Here is a 16,494-nt window from a genome sequence, read left to right on the forward strand (position 1 = left end):
CAGAGACTAGCAGAACATATTTGCAAGATACATCCAACAAAGAACACGTATCAAATATACAGGATGAGGCAAAAGTAGGTATATAGTTCATATGGGAAATAATGCAACAGTTAATAAAAAGTAAACTTGTATTTCACATACAACTGTAAGCCGACTTTTGCCCCACCTTGTATATAAATATTTACAACTGAAAATGAAAACCCATAGTGACTTATCACTATGTACTTATTGGAGTCATTAAAATGAAAAATTCTGACCATGCCAAGTGTTGTTAAGCATGTGGAGCAACTGGAGCTCTTACTCACTGATGGTAGGAATGGAAAAGGTGTAAACATTTTGAAAAGCAATCTGGCAAGTGTTTTTGTTTGTTTGTTTATTTTAATTATTATTAAGTGAGAGAGGGGGAGGCAGAGACAGAGACAGACTCCCTCATGTGCCCCTAGTGGGATCTACCAGGCAAGGCAGTACCGGGCAATGCTCTGCCCATCTGGGCAGCTGCTCCTTTTCCATTGTTTGCACCTGAGCTATTTTAGCACCTGAGGCCAAGGCCATGGAGCCATCCTTAGCGCCCGGAGCCAACTTTGTTTTGTTTTTTATAGTGAGACAGACCTACAGACAGACAGACAGACAGGAGGGGAGAAAGATGAGAAGCATCAACTCATAGTTGTGGCACCTTTAGTTCATTGATTGCTTTCTCATACATGCCTTGATGGGCTCCAGCCAAGTGACCCCTTGCTCAAGTCAGTGACTTTGCACTCAGACCAGATGAGCCTGCGCTCAAGCTGGCGACCTTAGGGTTTCGAACCTGGGTCCTTAGCATCCTAGTTCGATGCCCTATCCACTGTGCCACCAACCTGGTCAGGTTGGTTTGGTTCTTTAAAGAATTCTTTTTTTTTTTTTTTTTTAATTTATTTATTCATTTTAGAGGAGAGAGAGAAGGGGGAGGAGCAGGAAGCATCAACTCCCGTACGTGCCTTGACCAGGCAAGCCCAGGGTTTCGAACCGGCGACCTCAGCATTCCAGGTCGACACTTTATCCGCTGCGCCACTGCAGGTTAGGCTGGTTTGGTTCCTTTATTTATTTATTTATTTATTTATTTATTTATTTATTTATTTATTTATTTGCAGAGACGGAGAGTGAGTCAGAGAGGGGATAGACAGGGACAGACAGACAGTAACAGAGAGAGATGAGAAGCATCAATCATTAGTTTTTCATTGTGCGTTGCAACACCTTAGTTGTTCATTGATTGCTTTCTCACATGTGCCTTGACCGCGGGCCTTCAGCAGGCTGAGAAACCCCTTGCTGGAGCAGCCAGCGACCTTGGGTCCAAGCTGGTGAGCCACGCTCAAACCAGATGAGCCCGCACTCAAGCTGGCGACCTCAGGGTCTCGAACCTGGGTCCTTCCGCATCCCAGTCCAACGCTCTATCCACTGCGCCACCACCAGGTCAGGCTGGTTTGGTTCTTGATGAAGACTTTTTTCCAGGCTTACAAATGGCCTGCTTGTGTCTTCATGTGGCGGAAAGACAGGAAGGGCAAGTTATTTGGTATATCATATGAGGGCACTAATGTTATCATGAAGGTCCCCTTCTGATGACCTCATCTAATCTAATTACCTCTCTAAACTGCACCTCTTAATACCATTACATTGTGGGGGAGGCACACATCAGAGTTTTTTTTTTCTTACACATCAATTTTTAACAGAAATTAAATACAGATATCTGCAGAAGCATATATGAATGGCTAAATAATTATGCTGAGTGGAAGCATTCAGACAAAGAGAACACAGCATGATTTTATTTATGTAAGATTTTAGGAGGTACATCTTAATCTGTCATAACAAGCAGATCAGTGGTTTCTTGAGAATGGTGATTTGGATGAGGAGAGAAGTAGAGGGAAAGGTTATGAGAAAACTTTGGGTGATAGCCTGACCTGTGGTGGCGTAAAGCGTCAACTTGGAAACGCTGAGGTTGCCGGTTCAAAACCCTGGGCTTGTCTGGTCAAGGCACATATGGGAATTGATGCTTTCTGCTCCTCCCCCCTTCTCTCTCTCTCTCTCCCCTCTCTATAATGAATAAATAAAATCTTAAAAAAAAAAAAAAAAAAAGGGAAAACTGGGTGATAATGAGTACAGTCACTCTCTTGACTGGTGATCGTTTTACAGGGACCTGCTAAAGTTCATCACATTATATGCTTTAAAATAAATATGTTCAGATATTATTATATATTTTGTTTTATTCCAAAAACGGACGGAACTTTCTGGTAGACCTTATACTTCAGCACTGTAGCGGTGAACACGCTCATGAAGGTTTTCTTGTGTGACAGAGAGAGGGACAGATAGGGACAGACAGTTTTAAAGTGCAGTGGTATTCTGCCTACCATATTGGCTTAGAAGCTACTAGAACTCCAATAATCTACAATGAATCTTCCCACCCCCAAATGTTTCCCTGCAGACCACCCTCTTACTAGGGAACCAATTCATTTCGGATTATTTAGTTAGGAGTATTTCACACTGGACCCTTCCCTGGTCTTGACAGTATGGCAGAGACACCGGCAACTCCATCTTCTTTTTGGGTGGCTTTTACTTTATCCTAAACTGCACACTGACACCACTGGGCAAAGTAGGAGAAGAAAAAAAAAACCCAACCCAGTTTCTCCTTTTCTTCAGGATTCTATACCAGTAGCTGCAATTTCTCCCTAATTGCTTTCACTCCAACCATTCTCCACAGATAAAGTCTTTATGTTACTGGAAAGGAAAGTATTTTTTATTTATATATATATTTATTCTAATCTGCAGAAAACAGCTTTGTAATTATGAAAGAATTTGTCATCTGGGTTGAGACATTTCCCGGTGTGATGATAGGGATTCTCTGTTCTTTCTTTGTCACTCCATTCCTCTGATTGAAATGCAATCAGCCTCTACACATGTTTAAATTTGGGACATGGCTGGTTGCCCAGTGGATCGAGTGTCAGCCCGGCATGCTGAAGTCACGGTTTTGATCCCTGATCAGGGCACATACAAGAAGCGACCTGTGAGTGAACAACTAAGTGTATCAATGAGTTGATACGCCTTTCCCCACCTCCTTTCTTCTCTCAAATCAATGGAAAAAATTTAAACACACTTACATTTGGACATTATCTTACTCAGGTTGGGGTTGGGACCCTTGGAAATTCCTCACTTTGTTTTTTTTAAAGTTAACAAAAGGAGGCATGCCTTGAAACTCAAGACATCGGGCCCTTGGTAACAACTTGCTTAACAAATTAGTTATTTTTCTAAACGGATCATCTAGCACTGGTAGGTTTGCTAGAAGTTACCGGTCTTCACATTTGATGCAGAACAGGCCTGGGACTGCCCTCTAGCATGACTTACCTCCTGTGTAGGTGCCGGGTTGTGAGGCTTGGTCCTAGTACCTCAGCTCCTGCTGTTTCCTCATTGGATCCTGAAACTCTTGGTGTATTTAGATAGAATTGAGAGGTTTAGGAATTATTGTCTGGTTTTTGTGTAATGTGAGTCTGCCTCATGGTCTGTGTTCATGGCTCTATTGTCTTTGTGTTCTACAGATACAAGCAATGAGTGCTGTACACTCTTGGCCCTACACTATGGTATTCCGGACCTTCCTATGAAACCAGAGCCGCAGGCACCATCTTGATCCAGGTAAGCACATTTGGCTCCTCTGTTCATTCATTTTCATTACGTCGCTGTGGAGGAGGAAGAAACTCGGCCTTACCATCCAGGTTCTTTTGGCTGATATAATAACCTAGTAGAAATAATACATAAATAGACCAAAACTCAGCTGCAGAAGCCATAGAAGCTAATGAACACAGTTGGTGTCATTGACTTGACTAAAATGAGCTGATGTCAAAGTTGGCGGAACCTGGCCCTGGCCGGTTGACTCAGTGGTAGAGTGGCGGCCTAGCATGTGGAAGTCCCGGGTTCAATTCCTGGTCAAGGCACACAGGAACAGCACCCATCTGCTTCTCCACCCCTTCCATCTTCTCCTTTCTTCCCTCTCTCCCTCCTTCTCTCCCTTTTTCTCCCTGTCTCCCTCTCCCTTTACCCACAGCCCTGGCTCGATTGGTTCGAGCAAGTTGGTCCCCGGGACTGAGGATGGCTCCATGGCCCCTGTCAGAGGCACTAAAAACACCTTGTTTGCCAAATAGCTGAGCAGTGCCCCAGATGGGCAGAGCATTACTCTATAGGGAGCTTTCGGGGTGGATCCTAGTTGGGGTGCATGCAGGAGTCTGTTTTCCTGCCTCCCCTGCTCTCACTTAATAATAAAAAAAAAAAAAGTTGGGGGGAATCTGAAATAATACTGGTACCTTCTGTCTACTTAATTGAGTCTGAAATGTCTCTAAACACTGAAGTTATCAGTTGCAGGCAATTCCCCAGAAAACTGAGCACGCCCATTTTAAGAAGATGGAACCCCCCACCCTGCAGCCAGGAAATCTCTGTCAGTGATGCTTTCTCTCTGTTCCAGGAGATTCCACCGTGCGCTGTCCAACTTGTTGGCCTCTAGAGCTCTAAGAACATTGCCCAGAGAACTCTGTGTGGAGCCAATGAAGGTCCAGGACTGCCAGCACCCTCCTTGTGGCTGCTCCTCATTCAGAGAGTCTGAATGTGAAAACCAGACAGAGAAGGCAAAGTCGGGGCCATTGTCTTTGCTGCACAGAACACAATGGCAGTGGCCGCACTGAAGGGCCTGGCTGAGGTGAGTGCACGTCCCCTCACCGAATCCTGAAGACCCTTGGTACATTGCACCTGTCGGGACCTGCCGCCCAGACCCCAGCTTCCAGGTCAGCGAGGTGCACGTGGGTGATACCCCACAAGGGCTGACCACGCAAAGACGTGGGGGTGCAACGGAGCCAGGAGGATTTGAGAACCTGGGGCTGGCCTTCTGCCTGCAGGGAACCAATGGTGTGAGGTGGAGTGACACCTGGAAATACTGGGCCGAGGGCCATGGGAGCCAGGGGAAGTTTCACTGAAGGAGAAACACAGTCTGAGTTGGGGATATAAACGCTTGCCAAGAGACCATTTCCAGGAAGAACAGATTAGAGAGAGGGTTGATGGCAGTGTGATAGCACGAGGAGGTTGATTAAGAGCACTAAGGTTTAGAAGTCTCGGGTTTGATTCCCGGTCAGGACACAGGAGAAGCACCCATCTGCTTCTCCACCCATACCTCTCTCTTTCCTCTCTATCTCTCTCTTCCCCTCCCGTAGCCAAGGCTTCATTGGAGCAAAGTTGGCCGGGCGCTGAGGATGGCTCCATGGCCTCCACCTCAGGCGCTAGAGTGGCTCCAGTTTCAGCAGAGCAATGCTCCAGTTGGGCAGAGTATCGCCTCCTGGTGGGCATGCCGGGTGGATCCCGGTCAGGTGCATGTGGGAGTCTGTCTCTCTGCCTCTCCGCTTCTCACTTTAGAATAATACAAAAGAAAAAGAAAAAAGCACACAGGATTGAATCCCAGAGTAAAGAAACCAGCCTCCTGGCTGAGCTCCACTATGATGACCTCTTGTGTCCTCCCCTCTGACCACTTGTTTCTCTCCCATCCAAGTACTAACCAGGCCCGACCCTGCTTAGCTTCCGGGATCAGATGAGATCGGGCGTGATCAGGGTGGTATGGTCGTAGACTCTGCCAACTTGTTTCTATAACTGTCAACACAATTTAGAGGAGTAAGCTTCCTGGTCCTCCTCATCTGCTGTTTTCTTAGCCCTTGTGTCTGAAACCCTGGAGAGGCAGCCAACCCAGATTGAATACGTGGAGGCATTCGCAGTCCTTGTAGTCAATATGAGGCTGTTAACGGGCACAGGTACCAGAATGTGCAAAACTCTGGGAACAGAGGCAGGAGTAACATGGCGATGGTCTTACCTATGTCAGCATGTTCCATCTAGTTGCAGAATACAGATCTGGGATGGTTGGGAAGAGAGCTATTAGAGTCCAGCCGAGACAAATGTCAGCTGTGGAGAGTGAAGAACAGATATAGGAAAGTGTCATGGATGACCTCCCTACAGTTCTTGTCTGAACGGCTCCCTTAGCTGGGATGCAGCAAGCTGTTGGTCCCGGAGAGTCATTTCAGTCAGGAGAATGACACAGTTCCAGGAACACTAAATGGAGGCAGCAGGACATAAAAGTTGACAAATTTGAGGTGAGCTTCACGTTAGACACCTAAGAGATAGTGGTTAGTTTGTAGACCGGATGGTGAATTCAGGTGGTGTGTTATTGACAGGCTGGGAAGAAGAGGGTTAGTGCTAAGTCTTGCTCTCGTTTTGGGCACCTGGTTGGAGGGAACGCCCGATGACCAAGGCTCCCAAGGGAAGAGCGAACAGGAGATGGGTGTAGAAGCCTAGGAGTAGTCGAGGCAAGATGGCCAACCTAAAGCCTGGGCCTGTTGCTTAGTCACCATTCTTGGCTCATCAGAAATTTAGGGGGATTTTTTTTATGGAGCCTGAGGTATTTAAGTAAAGCTATTAGATGAGTTTTTTTCTATAAGTTTATAGGGCCGAGTTGTGTCCCCCTAAACTTTAGAGGTTAAAGTATTTCATCTCCAATATCTCAGAACAAGGAAGGCCTGATATCTTCTCTCTGAGTTGGGGAGCTTGACTCTAGGGCCTTAACAGAGTTGTTTATAGTTTCATCTCTCCACCTTATGCCAGGGCCATGTGACCTTCGAGGACGTGGTTATGTACTTCTCCTGGGAGGAGTGGGGACTCCTGGATGAGGCCCAGCGATGCCTCTACCATGACGTGATGCTGGAGAATTTTGCCCTAGTGACCTCACTGGGTAAGCCCCTCACACCTGTACTAGTGCTCAGGCAACACTCCATGTCTTTAAATTACGGTTAACATTCCATATTACTGTCTTAGTTTCAGAGAATCATATACTTCACAAAATGTTACCCCTGCTATTCTCAATACCCAACTAAATGCCAACCAGATGCCAAAGATGGAGGCTTGTCTTTGCTCTCCTCCCAGAGCTCCACTGTTCTCACATTTGGACCTTATCTCTTAGGTCCTGGCCCAGGTAGACCGATCGCGAACCTAGAGCCCAAAATGTGCTGCCTGGGTTTACTTTGCTTGTCCCTCCCCTCACTGGGTAACTGTTTGCAGGCCTGGCACCTCCACTTAGGTTATTTTACCTACCTTTTACCTGGCATTTCTCCCCATCTACGGCCAGTATGTGCTGTCATTGGTCTGTCCCAAGGGCTGTTCCTCTGGCCCTGGCTGGTGGACTCAGTGGTAGAGCATTGGCCCAGTAGAGCGTCGGCCTGGCGTGTGGAAGTCCCAGGTTCGATTCCCAGTTGGGGCACAGAGGAGAAGCGCCCATCTGCTTCTTACCCTTCCCCTCTCCTTTCTTTCTATTTCTCTCTTCCCCTCCCACCAAGGCTCCATTGGAGCAAAGTTGGCCTGGGCACCGAGGACGGCTCTAGTTGCCATGGAGCAACGCCCCAGATGGGCAGAGCATCACCCCCTGGTGGGCATGCCGGGTGGATCCTGGTTAGGTTCATGCAGGAGTCTGTCTCTCTGCCTCCCTGCTTCTCACTTCAGAAAAATTAAAAAAAAAAAAAGATCCCTCTGAAGTTCTTTGTATCATTCAGTTTCATTTTGTCATGTGCAGAATTGCTCTGGGCCAATGGTCTTGCCTCCCCTGTGACCTTAGGGCTTCTGTTACCCAGGTCCCATAGGTGTTCACCTGGGGTTAAATAAGAAGAGTTCTGGGTTCCTCACAGGATGGACGTGAGGGTGAATGGTAGCTGAAGCAGGGCCTAGCAGGAGGGTGTGCTCAGATCACACCAGGAACCTATCCTGGGCCCACCAATGTCTGACCCACCTTACAACTGCCAGCGTTTCCCCAGTTCTCATTTCTACCCTGGTTATGGTCCATGGTTGCCCCATTTTTGCGTCCATCACATATAATGTTGCAAGGGTTGCATGTATCTTTAAAAACATTTTTAGGCCCTGGCCGGTTGGCTTAGTGGTAGAGCGTAGGCCTGGCGTGCGGGAGTCCTGGGTTTGATTCCCGGCCAGGGCACACAGGAGAGGCGCCCATCTGCTTCTCCACCCCTCCCTCTCTCCTTCCTCTCTGTCTATCTCTTCCCTTCCCGCAGCCAAGGCTCCATTGGAGCAGAGTTTGCCTGGGCGCTGAGGATGGCTCTGTGGCCTCTGCCTCAGGCGTTAGAATGGCTCTGATTGCGGCAGAGCGATGCCCCAAGATGAGCGGAGCGTCGCTTCCTGGTGGGCATACCGGGTGGATCCTGGTCGGGCGCATGCGAGAGTCTGTCTGACTGCCTCCCTGTTTCCAACTTCAGGGGGATAAAAAAAAGTTTTTAAAAATTCATTTTAAAGAGAGAGACACACATCAGTTTGTTGTTTTACTTGTTTATGCATTTATGGTTGAATTTATTTTATTTTTTTTAGTGAGAGAGAGGGAGGGACAGACAGGAAGGAAAAAAGATGAGAAGCATCAATTATTTGTTGTAGCATCTTAGTTATTCATTGATTGCTTTTTCATATGTGCCTTGACCTGTGGTCTCCAGGCGAGCCAGTGACCTTGAGGTTTCAAACCTGGGTCCTCTGCATCCCAAGCCGACATTCTATCCACCACACCTCTGCCTGGTCAGGCTCATTGGTTGATTCTTGTACATTCCCTGGCCAGGTATCAAATCCATAACCTTGGTGTGTGGGGATGACACTCTAACCAACTGAGCTCCCCAGGCAGGGCCAGGATTGCCTGCACCTTTAAAACAATTTCTGAATACTGAGTTTAACCTAGCCAGCTCACACCTGGGGAAGGCCACAGTTAGAGGACTCCTTTGTTTATTTATTTATTTATTCATTTTAGAGAGGAGAGGGAGAGACAGAGAGAGAGAGGAGAGACATAGAGAAGGAGGGAGGAGCAGGAAGCATCAACTCCCATATGTGCCTTGACCAGGCAAGCCCAGGGTTTTGAACCGGCGACCTCAGCATTTCTAGGTCGACTCTTTATCCACTGCGCCACCACAGGTCAGGCTAGAGGACTCCTTTGGAAGCTCCCTAATTCTTGGGCCTTTTAGAGTCCCCGTACTTAGTACAAAGCAGCCCTTTTTAGCAACATACTGAATTTGTACTGAGTTCGATTATTTGGTGTCCCTCACACACATCTGTGATGGGACTGCTCCCTCCCCCCAAGGTCAGCAAGCACTCACCTGCCTTTGTGCTTTCAGGTTGCTGGTATGGAATGGAGGAGGAAGCAGCCCTCTCTGTACACACTGTTTCTGTAGCACCAATGGCACTGGACCAGACCCCAGATGCAGATCCAGCCATTCGGGAGACTCACCCCTGTGGGAAGTGTGAACTGGCTGGGAGAGAAGCCTTGTACCTGACAGAGGACCCAGGATTACATCCTGGCCAGGAATCACACACCTGTGAGGCCTGTGGAAAACAAACTTGGTTCATTCCAAACCCACACAACGAAGAGAAGCCCCTCCAGAGGGACATGGACACAGCCTTGTTTGGGACAAGCTGCAAATTCTATACGTCAGGGAAGCCCTTTACCTTCACTTGTGAGGCAGTCAGGAAAGACTTCCTGGCCATGTTGAGTCTTCTCCAGCATCAGGCCACTCTCAGAGGGGCCAAGTCACCCAGCAATTTCATGTGTGGGAATGGGGAGACCTTTCACAGTGGGAGGAGTTGTGACCCATGCAGTGACTACCTGAAACCGCTCAGTGATGAAGACAGACTTTTTCAGCTTCAGCAGCTCCATTCTCCAAGTCACTACGACTGTGATGATTGTGAGAAACCCTTGAACCAAAGCTCCTCCATTAGTAATTGCCAGAGACCTGACAGCGGAGCGAAGCCTTATCAGTGCAACGAATGCGGAAGATCCTTCAGCCAAAGTTACCACCTCATTCAGCACCACAGGAGTCACACTGGAGCCCGGCCTTACAAATGCAATGAGTGTGGAAAAGCCTTCACGTACAAATTGAGACTTGTTCAGCACCTGCAGATTCACAATAGAGTGAAACCATATGAGTGTGGGGAGTGCAGGAAATCCTTCAGCTACAGCTCCACGCTCATTAAACATCAGAGAGTGCACACAGGAGTTAGGCCTTATAAGTGCAGTGAGTGTGGGAACTCCTTCAGCCAGAGCTCCAACCTTGTCCAGCATCAGAAAATCCACAATGGGGCAAGGCCGTACAAATGCAGTGAGTGTGGGAAATCTTTCAGTTACAAGTGCAAACTCGTGCAGCATCTGCGGATCCACACTGGTGAAAGGCCGTACGAGTGTGGGGACTGTGGAAGATCTTTCAGCCACAGCTCCACTCTCAATCAGCACCGGAGGATCCACACTGGAGCCCGGCCTTACAAGTGCGATGAGTGTGAAAAATCCTTCAGTCAAAAGTCCAACCTCATTCAGCACCAGAGAGTTCACACAGGAGAAAGGCCTTATGAGTGTGGGGAATGTGGGAAATCCTTTAGCCAGAGCTCTCACATCATTCAACACAGAAAACTTCATACCAGATAACCTCACGAACGTGCAGTGGCTCTGGGCAAACTTTTCAGTCCCTGCTCTGCTCTCAATTTACTGTGACAGCTTAACCCAGAGAGACTGGATCTGAAGGTATTCACATCAACTGGCCCCAGAAAGTCCACCACAGGAAAGAAGCTGGAGACCAACCTCAGGATACATGCTGCTTTTTTGTTAGGCAGCCCTCTGCTTGAACTTTCATACATCTCAATGTTTCCAGTGGGGCAGTTCCTTCTTGGGAATTCTGGTTACATTGGAAGCTTTTAGCAGTCCTGTTGCATATCCTGCCCTGCTGGTTTGGTTCCCTTCCCTGAATTCATGCCCCTGCCACAAGCCCTCTTAACTCTACCAACCATTGTGGAGGGAACTCGTTAGGACACAATCTGGACCCAGTTCTGTTGGCCAAAATCAGGCTAGGTAACGGTAGCTCGAAAAAGCTTATCTTCCAGTTCTGGTCTAATCTGCGTTGCTGCAAAAGGCCGCCAAAGAGAGACTTCCAGCACTTTGTAGTCTTCATTTTTACTCTGGGTGTTCAGCCCAGAGGAGGAGTAGAGGGGTAAGACTTGTCATGAAGGCCCTGGCCAGCTAGCTTAGTGGTAGAGCATCAGCCTGGCATGTGGCAGTCCCAGGTTCAATTCCCGGCCAGGGCACACAGAAGCGCCCGTCTGCTTCTGCACCCTTCCCCCTCTCCTTCCTCTCTGTCTCTCTCTTCCCCTCCTGCAGCCAAGGCTCCATTAGAACAAAGTTGGCCTGGGCACTGAGGATGGCTCCATGGCCTCTGCCTCAGGTGCTTGATTGGCTCCGATTGAAGCAGAACAATGCCCCAGATGGGCAGAGCATCACCCCCTGGTGGGCATGCCTGGTGGATCCCGATCAGGCGCATGCGGGAGTCTGTCTCTGCCTCCCTGCTTCTCACTTCAGAAAAATACAAAAAAAAAGACTTGTCATGAAAACCTTGCGGTGCTTCTGAGAGTATAAATTGGTTCCCCTTTTCCAGCAATGTCACATCAGATGCCCGGTGCTACTGGGAAGCTGTTTCCCAGGTATTACAAAGGAATCGTGCCTTTCATGTCTCGAGTTAGGTTGTCTGGTGTCCATGTTTTAATACTGCAGGGGTTGGGCTGAAACCTATGTCCTCCGTGCATATTGTTCCAGTGACTAAAGGGTGTGTGGGGATGAGTGTCCTATATAGTTAAGGCCATTGTCAGCAAATACAGCTTTGGTTATTATGTTAGTGTATGCACTGTTTCACTGAACATATGTCAAAGTGGGAAGAAAAAAAGGAATGAGACCAGGGATGTGGCAGGGCTGTGCCTCCCAAAGCAAAAGTCGACATTTCTAAATTTCTGATTATGGGTCCAGACTTCCATCTGAATGATTTTTATATCGACGTGCTGTGGAACTGCACCTATTTGAATTGTTTAGTTTTGGCATGTGCCCATGGAATGATCAAAAATTGTAATGGAAAACTACGAACTCTTATTCTCACCTTGTGCCCTTTTTAAAATTCCCCCTCTCCCTCACAGCAGCTAGGGGCTGTTGTTTCTTTCACAGATTTTGTATTATAGAATTTTATATGATTCGAGTCATGAAGTGTCCTCAAAGGTTTAAAAATTTCATTCATGTTCATAATTATTTTTGAGGTTCATGCATATCACACTTATGTGACATACTTTATTGAATACAGTTCTGCTCTATGAATGTACACAGTTTGTTTACATTTAAATCTCTCAGTGGAAGACATTTGACTTGTTTCCAACTTTGGCTATTGTAAATGTGTCTCCTCCAAGAAATCAACTATTCCAGCCACTCACCAGTTGTCACCCTGAATTCTCTCTTCAAAACAACCCCTCCCAACAACCCACAACCCTCCCTTAACATTCTTCTCCTTCCCAAATTACAGCTCTTTGCTGTTCCTGAATAAATACACTTTGTGATAAAAATGCCTTTTTTTTAAAAATTGATTTTTAGGGAGGAAGGGGGGAGAGAGAAAGCTCAATTTGTTCTTCCATTTATTTATGCATTCACTGGCTGATTCTGGGTTTTGTTTGTTTTTTAAGTGAAAAGAGGGGAGTTAGACTCCGCATGCGCCTCAACCAGGGTCCACCCAACAGTCCCATCTGGGGCTGATGCTGGCATCAACCTGACCTATCTTCAGCACCTGAAGCTGACAATTGAACCAATCAAGCCCCACTGGCTGCGGGAGAGGAAAGGAGAGAGAAGCAGATGGCCACTTCTCTTGTGTGCCTTGACTGGGAATCAATCCTGTGATGTCCATACACCAGGCTGATGCTTTATCGTATGTGCTCCGACCAGCAGTAGAACCCGCAATCTTGGAATATCAATAGGCTACTTCAACCAGTTGAGTTAGCTACCCGGTCAGGGCTGACTTTTTTTAAAAAGATTTTATTTATTCATCTTAGAGGTGAGAGAGAGAGGGAAAGAGCAGGAAGCATCAACTCCCATCTGTGCCTTGGCCAGGCAAGACCAGAGTTTCGAAACAGCCGCAGAGTTCCAGATTGACTGTCTCCTGTGCCACCACAGGTCCTGCCAGGGCTGACTTTTTTTTTTTTTTTTACAGAGAGAAAGGGATGGACAGGGACGGACAGACAGGAACAGAGAGAGATGAGAAGCATCAATCATTAGTTTTTTATTGTGCGTTGCAACACCTTAATTGTTCATTGATTGCTTTCTCATATGTGCCTTGACTGCGGGCCTTCAGCAGACCAAGTAACCCCTTGCTGGAGCCAGCGACCTTGGGTTCAAGCTGGTGGGCTTTTGCTCAAACCAGATGAGCCCGCGCTTAAGCTGGCGACCTTGGGGTCTCGAACCTGGGTCCTCTGCATCCCAGTCCGACACTATCCACTGCGCCACCGCCTGGTCAAGCCCAGAGCTGACTTTTTTTTTTTTTTTTACTTTTTTTTTTTTTTGTGGCAGAGACAGAGAGAGAGAGAGTTAGAGAGAGGGACAGACAGGAAGGGAGAGAGATGAGAAACATCAATTCTTCATTGCTGCTCCTTAGTTGTTCATTGATTGATTTCTCATATGTGCCTTGACCATGGAGCTACAGCAGACCGAGTGACCCCTTGCTCCAGCTAGTGACCTTGGGCTCAAGCTGGTGAGCCTTGTCAAAGCAGATGAGCCTGCGCTCAAGCTGGCGACCTCGGGGTCTCGAACCGGGATCCTCCACGTCCCAGTCTGACGTTCTATCCACTGCGCCACCGCCTGGTCAAGCCCAGAGCTGACTCTTAATGTCAGCATTACATATTACATACTACATACTCAGACAACGGAGGCCTGTTAGACCAGAGGGAGTATTGGAATTGTAATGTGGCCCAGTTAATACTTTCCAATAGTGACTCGTTTTATAGATGACAAATATAGCATCTCCAAAGAGTGTAGGATAACTGACCAGAGATCACACATTGTTCACAAAAATTTAAAATTCACTTCTCCCCCCCCTCCCCCCAGCAAATGACACGGAACTGGAATTTCTGCATTTGGTGGCAACCAGACTTAGAATCTAGTCCTTCAGGGACTTAGAAGTGGGCTCATTCCAGTGATGGCCACAGAAGTTTTGTGGTTTTTTCATCACTCCATCCCTCTGATCCAGACTCAGCTGCGTTCCAGGTCAACCTGTGCTTACCATGGTTTGCTCCATGATGACCAGTGAAATTTGAGAGAGCAGACATTGCAGTGGGTTGCACCAGGAAGGGCTGTGGTCAGATTCTCCAGCAGTCTCCGAAGTCCGCAGTGGGGGGGGAAGGCTGAGTGGGTTGGTTTTGATCTCAGAAATGGAAGCATTTCCCCCACCAGTGGGGGACTTCAGCATCCATTGAGCTGTAGAAGCACTAGAATTTTACCGAAGTCCAAGAGGCTCATAGCTGACTTTGATAACCACTGGCAGTCTCACTCTTCCAGTAGCTTGTACTCAGACATGTACCTCCATCTTGGAGTTTTCAGCTAGTGGTCATAGGCACCCCTTCACTGCCAACAGGAGCCCCCAGTTTGATGAGGAAGGAAACTGTTCAGTGCCCATAGAAACGGCACTGCTATGAGGTAAGCGGGTAAGGTGGCTCCTCTGGCTGGACAGCTCTGCTTCCTCCACCTGCTCTGGTCCATTCTGCTAGTTTTGTTTCAGCTCCAGCTAAGGAAGCAGCTTTCCTTTCTGTCTCCCTGTCCTTCCTTGTCTGTCCCATCCTCTCTCTCTTACTCTCTTGCTCACTGTCTCCTTCACTTAAAAAAGTCTAATGAGGTCTCGGCGTGGCTGGAGATTAAACCCCAAATTGTTGTCCAAAGTCTTAAGTACTTACTGTCCTGTCACCTCGCCACCCTCCACCCTCGTTCCTACCCCAAGAGTCAAGCGTATGGCGGGGCAGGGGGAGAGTAGGAGGTAGCTGAGAGTGCCACCAGGTGAAGTCCTCCCCACCAGGTCTAGGCACACGCGGCCACCAGGGAGCAGTTGAGGAACCCATGTGCCCTTGGCAGCTTGGTTCTTTGCCTCTGCTCAGGTCAGACAGTTGCTGGACAGGCACTGGAAGGAGCTCTGGGAACCAGCATGCAGTTTTCATGGCCTTGGAGGGGCGCTCTGTAGCCCCAAATTAGACTACATGGTGTATACAGACAGTGGAATGCTGTTGTGGATGTACAAGCTGCCACATACTAAACCTGACAATCTCCAGGGAGGCTTTGCTGGCCTCCAAACTCAGAGAACATAACCACGCAAGATGGTCTGAAGATAAGAATCTAACTAAAAGTGGATCTTGGCAGGTAGTCACACCCTAGGTCTGTAGCTTCCTTGATAAAGGTTTATCTTTGCCTTAAGTGAGTCTGAAATGTCAGTAACCTTTTCATGATCCCTCAGGGCACAACTGACAGTACCAGAGCACAAAACCACCGAAACCCTCATTGGTATGCTGTTCCCTGCATACCATCTCTGTGTGCCGTAAATGTTAACTATTCTGTAACCACCAATGTAAAAAGAAGTGTATGTTTAATTTTTATCCAATTCAGAGATTTCCCTGCTTTGCTTATTTATACTGCCTCCCCAGTCTACCACCAATTAATCTCCTATAACCCCCTACATCTCCTCCTTTGATTCTAGTGTATAAGCTACCAAAGGAGGCATTTTCTGGAGCATTTTCTCAACCCCATGAGATTTTTTGTTCCAGGCAATTGTCAGGTTGGTTCAAATAAACTCATCAAAATTCTCTACAATTTTGGCCTGACTGGGCGGTGGCACAGTGGATAGAGCATCAAACTGGGATGCAGAGGATCCTATTCGAGACCCCGAGGTCGCCAGCTTGAGCGGGGGCTCATCTGGTTTGAGCAAAGCTCACCAGCTTGGATCCAAGGTTGCTGGCTGAGCAAGGGGTTACTCGGTCTACTGTAGCCCCACGGTCAAGGCACATATGAGAAAGCAATCAATGAACAACTAAAGTGTCGCAACGAAAAACTAATGATTGATGCTTCTCATCTCTCTTTGTTCCTGCCTGCCTGTCTGTCCATCTCTCTGACTCTCTGTCTCTGTAAAAGAAAGAGAAGAATAAAAAAAAAGAAAAATGAACTCAAAGTGGATTAAATTCCTACATATAAATTAAAAAAAAATTCTCTACAATTTTGGACTTTTCTTACATTGACACATTGCAGCCCCTAAAAAAAAAAAAAGGCAGCAGCTTTAGGTGTACAACTGGTCAAAATAAGGAACTGTCAGGAACAAGCAGATTCAAGTTATGCAAAATATATATATTTTAAAATATTTTTAATTTTTTTAAAGCATTTTAATTTATTTTGAGACAGAGACAGAGAGAGAGACAGACAGGAGAGAGAGAGAGATGAGAAGCATCAATTCTTCGTTGCAGCATCTTAGTTGTTGGCATCTTAGTTGTTCGTTGATTTCTCATATGTGCCTTGACTGGGGGGCTACCGCAGAGCGGGTGACCCCTTGCTCGAGCCAGTGACCTTGAGCTCAAGCTGGTGAGCTTTGCTCAAACCAG

General features: G+C 47.3%; 1 protein-coding gene across 4 annotated transcripts in view; it reads left to right on the plus strand.

Annotated features, from left to right (window-relative positions):
* LOC136399481 (zinc finger protein 211-like) overlaps positions 1–11,853 on the plus strand; it is a 67,722-nt gene extending 55,869 nt beyond the window's left edge. For 3 of the 4 annotated variants that reach the window (XM_066374682.1, XM_066374680.1, XM_066374681.1), the window contains 4 exons: positions 3,561–3,654; positions 4,478–4,708; positions 6,649–6,775; positions 9,195–11,853. In XM_066374682.1, the coding sequence (XP_066230779.1) occupies positions 4,676–4,708; positions 6,649–6,775; positions 9,195–10,495 (1,461 nt within the window). In that variant the 5' untranslated portion in view covers positions 3,561–3,654; positions 4,478–4,675 and the 3' untranslated portion in view covers positions 10,496–11,853. The remainder of the gene's footprint in view (positions 1–3,560; positions 3,655–4,477; positions 4,709–6,648; positions 6,776–9,194) is intronic. The other variant, XM_066374683.1, reaches the window with a different exon arrangement.
* Positions 11,854–16,494: the final 4,641 nt, after the last annotated feature.

Source organism: Saccopteryx leptura, chromosome 3, assembly GCF_036850995.1.
Source record: "Saccopteryx leptura isolate mSacLep1 chromosome 3, mSacLep1_pri_phased_curated, whole genome shotgun sequence".
NCBI classification, from domain to species: Eukaryota; Metazoa; Chordata; class Mammalia; order Chiroptera; family Emballonuridae; genus Saccopteryx; species Saccopteryx leptura.